We start from the raw sequence: 18,200 nt of genomic DNA on the forward strand, positions 1-18,200 counted from the left end.
CTTTGGCTCCATACCTTAAGCCTGCTGTCAGAAATTTAGGGGTTACTTTTGATTGCGACATGAAATTTGACAAGCAAATCAGCAATATTGTCAAAATGAGTTTTTTTCAGCTTCGTCTTCTAGCTAAAGTTAAGCCTTTTCTTAATAGGCATGATCTAGAAAAGGTGATTCATGCTTTTATTAGTTCGAGGTTGGATTATTGTAATGCTCTCTATGTAGGTTTAAGTCAAGGCTCTATTGCACGACTTCAACTTGTGCAAAATGCTGCCGCTCGGTTTTTAACAAATACACCTAAGCGTGTACACATTACTCCTGTCCTCTATTCCTTACACTGGCTTCCAGTACAGTTTAGAATAGATTTTAAGATTTTGTTGTTCGTTTTTAAGGCCCTAAATGGCCGAGCACCGGAGTACATAAGTGAGATTTTAACCCTGCGTGAGCACAGCCGGTCGTTACGGTCTTCAAATCAACTGGTTTTAGAAGTCCCAAGGTCAAAGTACAAGCGTTGGGGTGATCAGGCGTTTGCAGTTGCTGCCCCAAGACTTTGGAACAAGTTACCCCCTGATATCCGTACAACTGCAGATGAAACTCTTTTTAGGTCTAAACTTAAAACCCACCTGTTTAGGATGGCTTTTAATACATAGTAGTGGTGACACAATTTCCCTCTTGCTGTTTTCTTTTTTGTTATATGTATTTATTGTATGATATGATGTTTATTGTATTCTATGATGTGAAGCACTTTGGATACCTGACGGTTGTTGTAAAGCGCTATACAAATAAATGTTGATTGATTGATTGATTGAAGACTTGTTTCCTGTGTTTGAAATTTTTTTGGCAACATTATGTATAAAATTCCCAATTTAAACAGCTTATAACAGGACCCAATGAACAAATGTTGTAAAAGTATGCAACTTTCCTCAAATCATTATTTATTTATTTTTTTCATCAAAGAAACAGCTGCAAACTAACCCCTGTAATAACCATTATAATGATTTGGTTTTATTACAACATCATATCAACAGCAAGTTACTCACACCATGAACTGAATTACAAGATAATAATTTTATATTTGTAAACACAGACATTAGTGAGTTCCTTGATTATTTTCTTATCTATCCTTATAATCATTGATAATTTGGAGTGACATCTGTGACTGAGAAATATTTAAAACAAAACATTTACATATAATTTAATTATTATTAATAATATTACTATTCATGTATGAAACAATTTTCTTAAACTCGTACAGAACAAATGGTGAAACGGTACAAACTGTACAGACTGCAGTATTTTCTTGTGGCATGACAATTGTCTAGCACCTGTACGTTTGCCATGTTCAACCACTAGATGGCATAGTTTTATTCTTCGTTGAGCTTTCTGACATAAGCAATGAAGCTCTATTGTTATTACAACTATTATGAAACGCTACAGAATACCACAACATACGTACAACAAATACACGTCAATTTGATTCAGTCTTAAAGTCACTCATTATGAATGCACATTCTTAAGCATTGCCTGTTTCTAATAAAACAAATGTGCTATAGAACAAAAGCTTAAATAGTTCAATTAAAAAATAAAATATTCACCTGAAAAATGTCATCCTTCACTCACCCTCATATCATTCCAAACCTGTAAAATTTGTTTTATATGTGAATAAATGCCTAATTAAATCTGCTCATTATATAAAATGATCATATCTCTTCACAAGGCTTATTTAACCACAATTATTTATTACTCATTAAACGACATGAGAGTGAGTAAATGATGAAAAAATATTTTTTGGGGGGGTGAACGATCGGTTTAAGGGTTTTTACATTTAAATACTCAGCCGCTTGCAATTATAGAAATCCTTAAAATGTTCAGGGTTTTTTTACCCATAGTTCTGGATACCTGCTGATGAGATGATTGTCCTTTATTTGTCAGATATAAAATTCTTGCTCTTCCTCCACAGTGCCTTCTTGACTACAGTCATTTACGGTCAAAATGCCATTATCTTGCAACACATCCTTCACATTCTTTGGCTGTGGTTTGTGTACTACACAAGGTGTGGATTTTGCAAAGATGCTTTGTGTTCTAGATAGCACAGGAGTCTGTCTTATGGGGGAGGCATTATTATAGGTCAGATCGGCAAAGTCAAGACCTCGATCTGTTGGAGGAGCAGACTTGGGCCGTGGTGCTGGGGATTTTAAATGGCGCCTCAGCTGTGGATGGGAATAACCTGAGACCACCGACAGGTCCACAGAGCTGCCGCTGATGGTTTGTCCCGTGTCCACATCCGTCTCTTCGGCTCCCACTAGCGTATCTACATTGACACGGAAAATTGGAGCAGCCATGGAAGAGAAGCAGCGAGGACGAAAGCTTGACGGAGAGGCACAGGAGGAGCGCGACTCGTCTGTAGGCAGAGAAAAGAGGGACTGTGTGCGGTGGCCTGTCCATCCCGCCCGCGAGAGCTCCACATCCCTCTGGAGCCTCTCCATGTGGCCATCCTGATCACACAGTGTAGGCGGAGATGTCCTGGTGGTGTGTGTGACTGGAGACGGAAGGGTCTGGGTCCGGGAACGCGATGAGCTCCGGTGGTAACGGCGATTGCGATAGGAGGCGGGCCCACGGCCGTATGGTGGAGGAGGTGGAGGGGGCGGCACGGGTGGAGGAGGGGAGGCGACCAGGGGATCATCAGTAGGAAGGTGATGGAACTTCGCAATAGTGTGTTTGCGGTAATACCGCGAACCTTGAACCTGACAAAATCAAAATGAGAGCATGAAATCATTTTAAATTAATAAGCAATGTTCAGGAGACCATTTATGCAGATCATAATACCTTATTTTTTTCATTTATGATACTGTATTGATACAAAAAAGGAACAGAAACATTACCATTCAGAAGTTTGGAATGGGTACCTCTGTGCATCTTTAGAACACAAATTAAGATATTTTTGATGAAATCCGGGAGCTTTCTGACCCTGCATAGACAGCAACTGTACTACCACGTTCAAGGCACAGAAAGGTTGTAAGGACATTGATAAAATATCCATGTGACATCAGTGGTTCAACCATAATGTTATGAAATGGAGAGAATACTTTTTGTGAGCAATGAAAACAGAAATAACAACTTAATTGAATAATTTATTCTCTTTCGAGATTACCATGACGCATGCATTCCTCTGCCTGAAAACAAGGCACTGCACATCCGGGTTCTACATCAGAACATGACTCCTGCATCAGCAGCACCACGCATGCGTCATGGTACTCTTGTGAACACACGTCGACTGACATGGAAGAGAAGAAAGTGTTGAAAAAAGAATTTTGCAGGACAATCATCTCATGAGCATGTATGCAGGTCTTTGAGTAAACAAATTGAATTTTGTATTCTTCTTTAATTGTAAGCAGCTGAGTATTTAAAGGAAAACCGTTAAAACGATCTTTCAACAAAAATTTTTATTTTTCTTTTCTTTAAGATTGAACCACTGATGTCACATGGACTATTTTAACGATGTCCTTACTACCTTCCTGTGCCTTGAACGTGGTAGCTCTGTTGCTGTCTATCCAGGGTCAGAAAGCGCTCGGATTTCATCAAAAAATCTTACATTGTGTTACGAAGATGAAATAAGGTCTTATGGGTTTGGAGCGACATGAGGGTGAATAATTGACAGAATTTTCATTTTTGGGTGAACTATCCATTTAAGGACATTTATTGGTTAGCCCATGTATAACAAATTTGATCGTTTTTGACAACTTATATGAATATAAAATCTGATCTTAAAGTGAAACAAGTTAAGAACCAGCTGCTTTAAATCTTGAACTGTTCACATGGCAATATGACTAACAACATGAACTCTTTGTGGAGGATCATTCTGCAGTGAGCTGTCATATAGTTTTACATTAAACAACAACAGGTTGGGGAAAGGAGCCATGTTGCTGCTAATGCCAAACTAAACACAATGTGGAAATGTGACTTTGATAAGGTAACTGTATACCTGTGTGTGTGTGTGTGTATGTGCGTGTGAGAGAGAGAGAGAGAGAGAGGAAAAGAGGAAAATTTCTTGTTAAACTTAGCAAGCATTGTTTAGTGTGTGCATTTGAGTAACAAAGTTCCACTGTTTTCTGCTTCACAACTCACTGCACATTCCCTCCATCCCTCTACCTCTCCCTCGATCATTTTCCTCTGTTGCTTTATTTGGTTTTCCAACCATCTTTGAGCCTCTTTGTGCCTTTCTTCCTCACTGTTCTACTCACACAATTCCCACGTTTTCCACATTCATACATTTTTGTATGTGCTATATCTCCCTCAAAATAGTGTATATTTCTTTTTCCACAACGGTGTTTCTGTCACGTTGGGTGTTACAGATAACACAGGAGAGGGAACCAATTGCAGGTAAGTTATTTATTCAAAGGGTAATCCAAAGGGGTAAACAGTCCAGGCAGGGTCAAAACCGGTAAATCCAAACATAACATAAACAAGACACGAAGACAAGGTAAGGCAAGGCAAGGCAAGGCAAGAAGCGACGGACATGAATAACTATAGGACATTTAAACAAGGACTCCGTAACACAGACTCAGACAGACCGGGTATAAATACACAGAAGGATAATGAGGGAACAGGAGACAGGTGGGGAACAATCAATACTCAACAGGAGGAAGGTGACCAAATAAGGGAAACAGGAAGTGATAAGGTGACAGACACCGTGAGAAAGGAGGACACCTAGTGGAAACCCAGGCAACACAACCCAGACACTGTGACAGTACCCCCCCTCTACGGAGCGGTTCCCAGAGGCTCCACGACAGACACAAAGCAGAGACCAGGAGGGAGGCGGACAGGTGGAGGCTCAGGGGGAGGGACGGAGGGCCAGAAACGAAAAACATGGGGAACAGGCACCAGAATGTAAACACAAAACAGGGAGACCAGGAGGGAGGAGGACCGGAGGAGGTTCAGGGGGAGGGACGGAGGGCCAGACTAACAGAGAGGAACAGGGACAGGGGTGAACACAAAAACAAAAAGGCAAAAAAAACAACATGAAGCCCCCCAGGGCGGAGCAGAAGACCACCACATCCTTGGGGTCGAGGCCAGAGTCCTCCAGGGCGGGGCAGAAGACCACCACAACCGTGAGGTCAGGGAGGAAGCCCCCCAGGGCGGAGCAGAAGACCACCACAACCGTGTGGTCACGACGGAAGCCCCCCAGGGCGGAGCAGAAGACCACCACGTCCTTGTGGACGAAGCCAGAGTCCTCCAGGGTGGAGCGGAAGGCCACCACAACCGTGTGGTCAGGGCGGAAGGCCCCCAGGGCGGAGCGGAAGACCACCACAGCCATGTGGTCAGGACCAGAGCCCCCCAAGGCAGAGCAGACCTCTGTGCGGCTGGACCAACGGGACGACGAAACTCTGGTAATCCCCTGGTGTCCTTACTGGACTCCAGAAGATTGGTGCTGGCCTGACACTGCTCATGAAGATCATTGGTGACTTGTATTTGTACATGAAGATCATTGGTGACTTGTATTTGCTCATGAAGATCAATGGTGACTTGCCTTTGTTCATGAAGATCAGAGGTGACTTGCCCTTGCTCATGAAGATCAGAGGTGACTTGCCCTTGTTCATGAAGATCAGAGGTGACTTGCCCTTGTTCATGAAGATCAGAGGTGACTTGCCCTTGTTCATGAAAATCACCGGTGACTTGACTCAATCCTTGAAAATCACCGGTGACTTGACTCAGTCCTTGAAAATCACCAGTGACTTGACTCAGTCCTTGAAAATCACCAGTGACTTGACTCAGTCCTTGAAAATCACCAGTGACTTGACTTGACTCTGAAAGGTCAACGGTGTCCAGCCTAGTCTCTGGAAAGTCCATGGTGACTAGCCCTGACTCTGGAAGATCAGCGGTGACTAGCCCTGACTCTGGAGGGTCATCGGTGACTAGCCCTGACTCTGGAGGGTCAGCGGTGACTAGCCCTGACTCTGGAGGGTCAGCGGTGACTAGCCCTGACTCTGGAGGGTCAGCGGTGACTAGCCCTGACTCTGGAGGGTCAGCGGTGACTAGCCCTGACTCTGGAGGATCAGCGGTGACTAGCCCTGACTCTGGAGGATCAGCGGTGACTAGCCCTGACTCTGGAGGATCAGCGGTGACTAGCCCTGACTCTGGAGGATCAGCGGTGACTAGCCCTGACTCGGGAGAGTTCACTGCCACCTGACTCGACTCGGGAGAGTTCACTGGCACCTGACTCGACTCGGGAGAGTTCACTGGCACCTGACTCGACTCGGGAGAGTTCACTGGCACCTGACTCGACTCGGGAGAGTTCACTGGCACCTGACTCGACTCGGGAGAGTTCACTGGCACCTGACTCGACTCGGGAGAGTTCACTGCCACCTGACTCGACTCGGGAGAGTTCACTGCCACCTGACTCGACTCGGGAGAGTTCACTGCCACCTGACTCGACTCGGGAGAGTTCACTGGCACCTGACTCGACTCGGGAGAGTTCACTGGCACCTGACTCGACTCTGGAGGGTCCACTGGCACCTGACTCGACTCTGGAGGGTCCACTGGCACCTGACTCGACTCTGGAGGGTCCACTGGCACCTGACTCGACTCTGGAGGGTCCACTGGCACCTGACTCGACTCTGGAGGGTCCACTGGGACCGGACTCGACTCTGGAGGGTCCACTGGGACCGGACTCGACTCTGGCGGGTCCACTGGGACCGGACTCGAATCTGGCGGGTCCACTGGGACCGGACTCGACTCTGGAGGGTCCACTGGGACCGGACTCGACTCTGGAGGGTCCACTGGGACCGGACTCGACTCTGGAGGGTCCACTGGGACCGGACTCGACTCTGGAGGGTCCACTGGGACCGGACTTGACTCCGGAGGGTTAGCTTAGACTCTCATCCTGTGCAGCGGCGCTGGGCAAGCAGCCATCTTGGGCCATGACTTTGGACAGGTGGCCATCTTGTACTGTGGTGCTGGGCTGGCGGCCATCTGGGGTTGTGGCACTGGACTGGCGGCCATCTTGTACTGTGGCGCTGGACCGGTGGCCAATTTGGGCATTGGCGCTGGGCTGGCGGCCATCTTGGGCTGTGGCGCTGGAACGGTGGCCAATTTGGGCATTGGCGCTGGGTTAGCGGCCATCTTGTGCTGTGGCGCTTGGCTGGTAGCCATTCTGGGCAGTGGTGCTGGACTGGCGGCCATCTTGGGTTGTGGCGCTTGGCTGGTTGCCATCCTGGGCAGTGGTGCTGGGCTGACGACCACCCCGCCGGAAGAGACAGAAGCGGCTGGGGCATCCCACCGAAGCCGATGCTGCAGGTAGTGCACAAATTCCCAGAATTCCAGTGTCTCTAACTGGGCCATCTCCTCCTGAGACACTGGATTATCCAGCCCGCCATTAAAATAGTCCTTGAGGGCCGCATCGTTGTAGCCCATGCCCTCGGCCAGGGACCAGAACACCTGAGCCAGGGCCCCCACTTCATAGCCCTCTTGGCGGAGGGCGATCAACCGAAGGTACTTGGTTCGCCGCTCCGCCATCTTGGCTGGGGAACGGAAAAACGACATACCGCTGGTTCCCTGTGTGACGGAGTCCTTCTGTCACGTTCGCGGTCCAGAAAACACAGGGAGAGAGATCCAAGTGCAGGTATGCTTTTTATTGGGATAATCCAATTCGTAAACAGTCCAGGCAGGGTTAAAACCGGTAAATCCAAACATAACATAAACAAGACACGAAGACAAGGTAAGGTAAGGTAAGGTAAGGTAAGGCAAGGCAAGGCAAGGCAAGGCAAGGCAAGGCAAGGCAAGGCAAGGCAAGGCAAGGCAAGGCAAGGCAAGGCGCGACGGACATGAATAACTATAGGACATTTAAACAAGGACTCCGTAACACAGACTCAGACAGACCGGGTATAAATACACAGAAGGATAATGAGGGAACAGGAGACAGGTGGGGAACAATCAATACTCAACAGGAGGAAGGTGACCAAATAAGGGAAACAGGAAGTGATAAGGTGACAGACACCGTGAGAAAGGAGGACACCTAGTGGAAACCCAGGGAACACAACCCAGACACTGTGACAGTTTCCCCGTGGGTCCAAATTTATGACTCATTGAGCACTGAATGCGAGTAAAATTGTCCCAAATTTATGCTTTTGTAAAAATGTTGTATTAAATTAAGTACAGTATCTTATGTATTTAAAATATCGTTCTAACGTTTGGGATTTTTTTTGAAAATAGTCTCATATTTATGTTCTCAATAATACAGTAAAAACTGTAAATTCATGAAGTATTGCAATTTCCTGTTTACTTTTTATTTAATCCTGTCAAAGCAAGGACAAATTTTCAGCAGCCAAATTTTGAGGAGACTTGGGTAAAGTGAGGGAGCTTCTCTATATGTCCTTATACAGTATATACAACCAGCTCAATTTGTGTGTGTTTTTTTCCATTTGAAAGATAATTTGTATTATGTGTGAAATCCTGTCTGTGCCATTTGGCACCAGCAGGGGTTGATTAGTAATGAGGCTGTAGCTGTAGACAGTGATAGCAGCTAATCCAGGTCAGGCAGAATTGACCTTTATGTGCTGGTGTGTTAAGTTAATTTGGCTGTCTTTAGGTTTGTTTGAGTATTTTTACATTGAGTCTTTCCACACACATAATCACACAAACACAAGAGGCCAGATGTGTTTGGATCTAAACCAGGACACATATTTTAAAAATCAATTTGTACTGTATGCAACTCTGCAGTGTGTTTAAGCAGTAATGCTCAGTTCAACTGCTGAGTCTGAACCTGTGCTCAATATCAATTTGGCTCAAAACTGTGGTACATTTGTGTCATCAACGTAGTTACAAGCAGCAGTTGTTTTCAACAGTAGCTAGGTAACGACTCGGGAGGAAGTCGCACTGCTTTACTTTTGTCAATTTAGGTTTGTTTGGTTGTGCAGGACGGCACTGCAAGAGATGCAAGGGAATGTGAGCTGCTCTCTGAAGGTAATCTGCAGAGACAACCAGTAATGAAAAACTGATTCACAACTCTTGCTTGCACAGCATCATTACAGAGCTCAAATGTGATTTCAGGGAACTGAGTCATGGAAGCATTTTCCTCATTATTTTTCTCCACAAGCATAAAAGAAAATTTCTGAATAAAGAGCTCTAAGCCTTGAACCACTGACTCTGACTCCGAGATGAACCACAATACATCATTCAAAGCTAATAAGAAAACCTAAAGATAAGACAAGGTTCAAACCTATGAATGAACTACTCCATCCCATAGAAAATGAATTATGAATTATTCATTAACTGATTTTGTAGTCTAACACTACCATATCCCATTTTAACTCATGTTAGGACGTTTTTATTTATTATTTACGGTAACAGTGACTTGAAATTCTTGAACTAAAGTTTTATTTATTTATTTTTCTTTATTTTTTGTGGTTAAAAAGGTTTTGGTATTGGTAGTTGATACATAACATGTCATGAGCTTTTTAAACCAACATTACAAATGTAGGTTAACATTTCTGAATAATACATATGAACATTGAAATATATTCAAATGTATATTGAAAAGTGCATTTCATTTTGTACATTTCATTCACCTTTTTTCCTTCACTAATTCATTTTAACATCCATATGGTCTGAGAAAATTATTTAGCATAAATATTCCATGTAGACTCTCAAAAATACATACTGCATAGCATGCTATTCTGCAACTTTATGAACTCTTCTTATTATAACACTCGTATACTTTAGAACAATCTCTAGAACTGCTGACAGTTCACTAAAATAACTTTTGTGAATAGTATATGAGAGATGTCATAAAATGTTTAAGACGTCAGTATATATATATATATATATATATATATATATATATATATATATATATATATACACACAAAAAGTAATCGCTTTGAGATTTATTTTCTAGTAATTTCTTACCTGTAGCAATATTTTATTTCCATCATAATCGTTGGTTTGCCAGCGGACTTCACTGATGGGAGTGCATGGCTGTGGCAGCAGCCGCACAAGTTCACCGACATCCCTCACTCGAATCTCCATCACAGCATTTTCAGTAGGGACAGGGTTCTGGCCACGGGGCATCCGCTTGAATGACAGCTGGATTTCTGTTTCAGGGTTGGAGTAGACCACACAGAAGCAGAAATCCTCCTTCTTCTGGGCCAGCCTTCGGCGCAGGAGCAGTCTGTACAGACGCACCTGTTCGGTGTAGGTCTCATAGCAGCAGTAGACTGTAAAGCGCACAATCTCTTTGCCATAGTGCACCTGACGAAGTGCCCATAGAGGTGTGCCTGGCGCCAGTGTAACAAAGTCTTGGCTGGCTGGTGAAAATGGTAAGAGCCCTCGCCCGTTCACCCGCTCTGTGTGGTGGTATCGCCACGGTGGGCATCTAAGCTGACTGTGGAGGCGTTCAAAACTCTCTTCACCTCCGTATTCATCCTGTAGAAACAGGATTACAGCTAAAGCTGGCTGGTGTGATGGCGGTTCGGTGATGCGCTGCGGGCGGACCTTGGGCTTTCGGGAGAGACCACCTGCCCGTTCTGATACCCTGAAGAGGGTGAGATCAGGGTGGAGCCACGAGAGAACCTGATCAGCAGCTTTCTGGAGCGTTTTGGCCTGACCAGGGTCAGTGATGATGTGGATAGAAACTAGGAAAGGATCCTGTAGGTCCCCCATGGACAAATCACCTAAAAGAAAAACATAAGAAGAGCAAGAAAGAAAATGATCTATAAACTTACAGAGCTACACAGATTTAATATATTACAATACATCAATTACTTTGCCATGAAATAATTTAATTAATTTAATTAATTGTGATGAAACTACTACTACTTTTTTTGTGACAAATATAGAAGTGAAACAAGTGAAAAGGAAAAAATGTAAGGTTGGGATGGGATTGGATGGAGGGAGGGAGGGAGATCTGAACACACGCTTAGATGGATTGTAAGAAAGAGTTGAAGGAGCTGACTTAATGATTGGAGAAGTCCCAGCATACGTTACCAGAGAGAAGTTTCACAGGAAAATAAAGTTATACATTTTAGTAACAAATAAAGCGGACCATTTTTTATTAAACACGTGACACCTAAATTGTTGACAATAAGAACAATAACATGCATTTCGAAAATATAGGGTGAATTTTAATTTCATGCAAATTAAAATGAATTTAAAAGTTTAAAAGTATATATATATAGTAAGTTATATTAATATTAATAAATAATTATTTTATAAATTAAATAAATATAAACACTTTATGGACCAGTCCCTTACAACTGCTGTAAACTGCTTTTGATACTACTTTAATATATCTTTAATAATAAAAATATCATATGGCTAAATAGCAGTTTGTTTTTCAGAAAGAAAAAAAAAACAAATGATAGTTGTCATCTCCCTACTACAAAATCATTTAGAAAACCCCCAACTATACTTGGCTTTCAGCCTTCCCTCAGTTAGAGCACTGCTATAAAATCTACCACACATTTGGTTCTTCCCTTTATTTGTTTTAAGTGTATTATATGTTCTGGTTTATTCTGGCTTCAGGAATACTTTACTTTTGACTTCTATAAAGGAAAGAACAGTAAAAAAAAAAAGGCTCTCAAGACTGAATGAAATCTTTTCATCCATGTGCTCCTGTTCTGTAATCAGGCTGTATAGTGAACAGTGCAGCCTCATTAGTTGCATTAGTGGATGGTTAGTAACCCTGGAGAAATGCGTTGGCTCCCTGTAGGACTTCTGAATAAGGTTTGCCCTTCCACTGAACCTTCCACTCAGGGCTCCACCAGACCGAGCCCTGAGTGCACGCACACACACACACACACACACAAACATCCCTAAGCACAAAACCTCATGAAGCCCTTAAAGTAATCAAGGCACATGTGACATTGTATGACTGCAGAATGAGATCAATATTCATGAGTAGCAATTAAAGACTCTCAAAAATGACTTTACTCATATGACATGCAAAAAACACATGATGTCTCTACATTATGAGAAATGCTGCACAATGTAATAACACGCCATTCAAACCATCTTATTGATATATTCTTATATAACAACAGTATCAAAAATCTTTTTGTTGTTATTATGAGAACACAATTATTGTGCAGCTGTTCTCATAAAAAAACTAACAAACAAAAACAAATTTATATATATGTATATATAGCAGAAAGTGGCAGAACATGGACAGCTGCCTCTTTCTTTTCCTCTACTCTTTTTTCACCCCAAACTTTTCAGACTCATGGGACACGTCCCACTTTGTTTGTCGTTTAAGGTTGGGGTGACCAGAGGCCAAGGGAACGCTATGCTCTTACACACTTACACACAAAAAAACACTCACGCAAGTAAACACACTTCTCTAGTTGCACTGCACTCTTGCAGGTGTAACTGACGCACATCCGAATTCAATGAAGGATCCTTACAATTGATCAGTGCAGACAAATCAAGCTGTATATTCACTAGGCAAAGGTTCTTGCTATTCTCTATTGTACAGTATGACCTCTAGAAACACACATATTGCAGACAACCCCACACTAATGTGATGCAGTTGTTAATGTTTTAATTACCAAAAGCTTTCAACTGGAAGAAATTAAGGGTTAATGTTAATTCACACGGTTTAACTTAATCACATGATTTGATTTAAATGTTAGTTCTCATTTTAATATCATCCCCAATTATCATGTTAAATGCGTGAACTGAATAAAATATATATTTAGCCATTTTATAATATTTACCCTTTTAAAATAATATTCATTTGGACAAACTCATTATCAGTATTTTATAATGGCTACAAAGCTATCAATCTGAATTCTAATTATATGAATTACAAACTTACTGTAATGGGGTTTAAATTCTCATGGTAGCATATGTATCAACTAGCAAATCTGGTCTCTATGTTTTTATGAGAGGCAGCTCTGCATTCAGTTAGATTCAAGAAGCCTCGATCACTTTAAACCATCTGTAATCTCAGTTGAGTCTGTAATGGAATGTAATCTGGCTGTTTGAAGCTTAAGCAACCAACATTAAATAAGACACCATATTTAGCACCAGCTTAACCATCCCTAACATACACTCCAATCTGGTGTCGTTCTTACAATGTAAAAACTGGCAATTCTGCCTATTTCTCTCAGATCTAATGCTTTTTTGGTTCAACATAATGTATTTACGTTTATTAAGTGATGTTAAATAACTTAAATTTAAATGTTCCCACATGAAGCAATTTTTTTCAGTGTAGTAAAGAGAGTCCAGGGCTGCGTTTCCCGATAACGGTGTCTCTTAGCGCTCTACGAAGGCTCCTAAGGTATGTTTGTATACCTTTCCTAGGTGTGTCCCCCGAACTATTCCTTAGGATGTTGCTTAAGGTAAACCTTCTTACATGCAACTTTAGCAGGTGCTCTCCATGGCAGTGGTGATGAATAGGTTGACATCGATAGCTCGAGAATTGATTGTTCACTATATACAGGAGCTCTTTCACTGCGTTATAAAGTGGGTAAAGTATTGAAAAAAGTGATGTTAATTATAAAGAAGCACTTTAGATATATTATAAACTGCATTTATCGGGGCTCACTGCATTTATAAAATAATCCAAATTTCAAACTAAATGCAACCTTGGATTATATGTGTGTGTGTGTGTGTGTGTGTGTATGTATAGTTCGCACACCTGGTAGAGCACTGATGGGTTGGCGATGGGTATAAGTGTCCTGTCCACAATGCCAATTACTCACGGGACACCTGCAATGGCATGGAAGCCTTGATGTGCCTCCATCACTTGTGCCTGGGGAAAGGCATAGCATATAGTCTATTGTGATCGGTGACGGAGCAGGATGTTCATGACTGTGTGAATGCACCACCACACCGAGGTCTTATCCAGCCCATATCCATCCCCAGCCACCTCCAGATAACTCCCCACAGCATAAAAACAGAGAGCAGCCAGCAGCTGAACTTCGGGGCTTAGGGGTTAGCTCCATCGAGTGTGTCTCGACAAAGTTGGAACAACAAGATGTGAAAGGTGCTGAATTTGCTCCTGTGGCAGGAAACTTTTTTTTAGAATTGTATCTTTTGACATGGTAGCTATTCTGACACGATTATGAAAAAGTGCACATACACTAACTGACTACGCGGACACAGCCATCTTTGATTTAGGACAACTATTCGCTGTCTCGCTGCCATAGTTTGACCAAACACATTCATTCCCTTTAAACAGACTCCTAATTATGTGCTGCCTAATGGTTTGCCAGCCGATATGTCTTTGTACAGTATGTTATAATGGAAAAAAACTAACAACCATCAGTAGGCTATACTGACAGTTTTATTCTTTTATTATGGGTGTATTGCAGCTTAGAATTGTAATATTTATTTGGTTCTGCACTTTTTCTTTTCACAGAATTATAATCGTATCGACTGAAATGTGAAGAACCTTTTTTTTCGCAGTGGTGGCCACTAGCGGAGTGAACTGTGAACAGCAATAAGGTATAGCTAAGAGTGATCCAAGAGGTAAAAGGGAAGGGAAGTCGTGGCCTAATGGTTAGAGAGTCGGACTCCCAATCGAAAGGTTGTGAGTTCGAGTCCCGGGCCGGCAGGAATTGTGGGTGGGGGGAGTGCATGTACAGTTCTCTCTCCACCTTCAATACCACGACTTAGGTGCCCTTGAGCAAGGCATCGAACCCCCAACTGCTCCCCGGGCGCCGCAGCATAAATGGCTGCCCACTGCTCCTGGTGTGTGCTCACAGTGTGTGTGTGTGTTCACTGCTCTGTGTGTGTGCATTTCGGATGGATTAAATGCAGAGCACGAATTCTGAGTATGGGTCACCATACTTGGCTGAATGTCACTTCACTCACTTAAAACTTAAGATATAACTTATGAACGACGTAGTGTTAAGAAGGTTTTGGGAAACACAGTCCAGAGCTATAAAGAGGCAAAACAGATTTCACAGAATATGTACTCGACTTGAAGTTGTTAGTGATAAAATAAAGATAAAGAGAGGAAAGTATTGTGCACATGGATACAAAGAAAATCTGATGAGCTGCAGAAGTGGCATAATGCTGACATGACTGATGATGCAGCATTAAACATTATTCATGGCAGCCATTCAAGAAAAGCATGCTATCATACAACTGAAAAAGAGACAGAATGCAGAACCAATAAGGGGAAATGTGGTGAAAAAAGGGAAAAGCAGATCTTTCATCTAAGCAAAGGTGTTTAGACAAAGAAAAAGCCACTGGAATATGAAATATATAGAACAAATGCTAATTTAAATTTATTCCTCACCACCTCTTTTTCCCCTCTCTCCTTTTTTCTCAAACACTCTGGTTCTGTTTTCTTCATTTTATGTCCCCGAGTCCACATTGAACCACTTTTCTTCATTCTTCAATACATTATAGACAGTCTATTATGTGGTGTCCTTGATGGACTCTAGGTTTTAGAGAGTGTGTGTGTGTGTGTGTGTGTGTGTGTGAGTAGGTGAGTGTGTTTATATGTGAGTGGGTGAGTGAGAGAGTGCTTCCTGCGCTGTCACTGTGAGGAGTGTTTCCTGCAGCCCAGATTAATGGCCTAATATTGGACATTAATCCCAACATAGGGAAACAGACTGGGCCCGCTGCAGCCACAGGGAAAGGTCAGCCACAGACGCACACACACACATAAACAAGCGGAGGTGTGAGAGCTCTTGAAGCACTTCAAGCAGTGATTCTCCGAACAAACTAATCTCACTGTCATGGTAACATTTGTCAAGTGCTTTAACTGACAGAAATCTTCCACTTGTAATTTGTAAGGTGCTTTTCGAAATACATAATATTCCAAAAGCAGTTTTAGAAAGAATCCTCTCTTACAAACCCCCCCAATGAGCACAAGCCGACAGAGGAAAAGGTATTTAAAGGACGTTAGTTAAGGCGGTTTTGTGTTTGATTAAGACATGCTTTGTTAGAATATTGATCTGAACTGCATAAAGGGGAGGGTATGTACTCACTGCTTGCTGATGACATAAGACTGTAGTCAGACCTGAGAAGAGAGTGAATGACAGAAAGGGGAGAGAGAAACAGAGAAAGACTTTTGTTAGAGACTGTTAGAGTGATTTAGGATCCCAAGGTTTCAAAGGAAGGTCCTACATCTGGATAAACAATTCTGGGTGTCATGGTATTATAGTGTGTGTTAGTGTTGTAATGTCTCTAGCGGATTACACACATATGTATAGGTTATGATCAAAGATTGTCTTGCTGCTTTGTATCAGAAAACGTTTTATTCTCTCAGTTCAACGGTTCCTGAGGAATGCAAAAAACAAATAAATAATAATAATAATAAGACCTATTTGACATATTAAATACCTTATGTACATGTGCCTTACATAGTGACCTGGTCATTTAGTTTCCATTGTACATGCTTTTTCCACCTTTTATAGCTCTCCGGTCAATCTTTTTCCTTTCCTCTCCCACTGTCTTTTTCCTGTTTTTCTGGTAGTGAAATCAGCGTAACAGGGTATTGAATTATTTTTAAGAACAGGGAAATTCCACAGTTAAACTTGAATCAGTGAGAGCTGTATAGAGTCTAATAATGATCTTACAGTATTGAGGTAAACAAAGTGGTGAATTTTACTGCATGTTGTTCACACTTAAACAATGAACTCTCAGGCATCATTAGAAAGCATCCTTTTTGAAAGTCTCTGATGTACTGCCACCCATACAGTTCACAGTTACTGTTGTTAAATGAACTAAATGAGGATATAAGACACACAACATCTGATAGCTCTCATTTAGCACCAAGACAGCCACATTAACCAAAATACTACAGTTATTAGATTTTATCAGTTATCACAAGTGGCTAAAAAAGGTTTGGAAGATATTCAATATATCGATATTCAATATATTAATTACGGTTTTGTACATTTTGAAGACAAGTTTAAAAATGATGTATTTTAGTGGTTAAAAAGTGGTCAGATTACAGGTTGTAGTTCAAACTCAACAAGGGATAAGCTATCACCATTTGAGCTTAAACCCCGGGTTGCTCATGGTTTTACTGTAAGGGGCTTTGGATAAATGCATCAGCTAATTGAAGAGTTAGTCATTAGAAATGCACCAAGGCCTACAGAACAAATGACCTAAAGCATATCTAAAGAAATAATATTCTAAAGCATTTTATATACCATACAAACACACAAACATGTCACATGTTCAGAAGAAGGGAGGATTTAGCAGTGTGCCAAGCCTAGTATCCTACTAAATCACCATACACACCTACAAGACAGAACAGGCATTATGATATGACATACCTATGAACAAACCAGAGTGCATCTTTTCATCGTTCACAACTGAAATCACAAAATGATGGTACAGATCATAAATGACTTTGATATGATAGAGAGTTAAATCTTAAGTAGAAAGCTGATGTCAGATCTGTGTGATTAGTGGCTACTTCTGTCACTCTCTTGTGCTAAAAAGCCTAAGCAGCATGCAGCAGTAAATCTCTGCGCCAGATGTCTTGGGTGTTAATGCCAAACAACAGATGGTTAAATAGGAAATGGGCCAAAAGGAGTAGAAACGACACGAGAAAACTTCAAACAAGTGCTGTCTAATGGTTTTTATTAGATGCGCTGCTCAGGTAACAGAATCCGAATCAGATGACTCGCTTCAAATGAATCAGATTCTTATACGCGCGTTGATATTTGTAGTATATTGGTGTTTATATTCTAATTAGTGCATTATAGCTGTATTCCCTATCCTATTTATTTTGTTTTCTTAGCTAAATAAAGCCTCTGTATCGGTACTCACCCTCCGGTCTCCGCTCCCGAGTCAGCGCACTCATCTTCAACTGAATTCTCCATCTCTGGTGAAAGTGACACTAACTTCACATGCCTCCGGTTTTCTCTTCTAAAAAGTACAGCCGACTCCGGTAACGGTGACAGGCACAGCTAATAGTGACAACACACACGACAAGCCAGAGTCTGTCTGAAGCTTGTGCGTCACCGCCGTTCATTCAGTTCAATAGCGCTGCGTTTACCGCTCCCAGGTGGCACAACACAGCTACAGCGAGTATTTACGCACTTTTGACCAGGAGTGTGGAAATTAGGATGTAGAGAGAGAGAGAGTTATTCTTTAAAAATAGCTAAAGCTATTGTCTCATGGATGGATTAATAGACTGTTTTTTGTTTAATGCTTTGTGTAATATTTTAAAGGCGCAGTGTTTGATTATTTTGCAAAAACGTTTTACTCAAGACATTTAGTAGGATCATTTTGAGATATAA

The 18,200-nt window shown here is 42.0% G+C and overlaps 1 protein-coding gene across 4 annotated transcripts; it reads right to left on the minus strand.

Annotated features, from left to right (window-relative positions):
- Positions 1 to 908: 908 nt before the first annotated feature.
- On the minus strand, positions 909 to 17,828 carry LOC132152915 (protein FAM124A-like). Of its 4 annotated transcripts, XM_059561904.1 has the most exons (6): positions 17,728 to 17,828; positions 17,229 to 17,267; positions 16,353 to 16,413; positions 15,933 to 15,964; positions 9,898 to 10,661; positions 909 to 2,738 (listed from the first exon to the last, which is right to left on the minus strand). In XM_059561904.1, the coding sequence occupies exons 4-6, from the start codon at positions 15,946 to 15,948 to the stop codon at positions 1,923 to 1,925; spliced, it is 1,596 nt and encodes a 531-aa protein (XP_059417887.1). In that variant the 5' UTR covers positions 15,949 to 15,964; positions 16,353 to 16,413; positions 17,229 to 17,267; positions 17,728 to 17,828; the 3' UTR covers positions 909 to 1,922. The 4 variants fall into 4 exon arrangements, with proteins under 4 accessions (XP_059417887.1, XP_059417886.1, XP_059417883.1 ...); XM_059561903.1 differs by lacking the exon at positions 16,353 to 16,413; XM_059561900.1 differs by lacking the exons at positions 16,353 to 16,413; positions 17,229 to 17,267 and having other exon boundaries at positions 17,728 to 17,822.
- Between the last annotated feature and the right edge of the window lie 372 nt (positions 17,829 to 18,200).

This window comes from Carassius carassius, chromosome 11, assembly GCF_963082965.1.
Source record: "Carassius carassius chromosome 11, fCarCar2.1, whole genome shotgun sequence".
NCBI classification, from domain to species: Eukaryota; Metazoa; Chordata; class Actinopteri; order Cypriniformes; family Cyprinidae; genus Carassius; species Carassius carassius.

What these genes read in the sequence shown, in the direction of transcription:
- LOC132152915 (XM_059561900.1), bottom strand. Translation starts at nt 17,780, where the DNA reads ATGGAGAATTCAGTTGAAGATGAGTGCGCTGACTCGGGAGCGGAGACC. An exon ending in TCGGGAGCGGAGACCGGAGG is followed by an intron (nt 15,965 to 17,727) that starts GTGAGTACCGAT and finishes CTCTCTTCTCAG; the next exon opens with GTCTGACTACAGTCTTATGT. An exon ending in TCTTATGTCATCAGCAAGCA is followed by an intron (nt 10,662 to 15,932) that starts GTGAGTACATAC and finishes TTTTTCTTTTAG; the next exon opens with GTGATTTGTCCATGGGGGAC.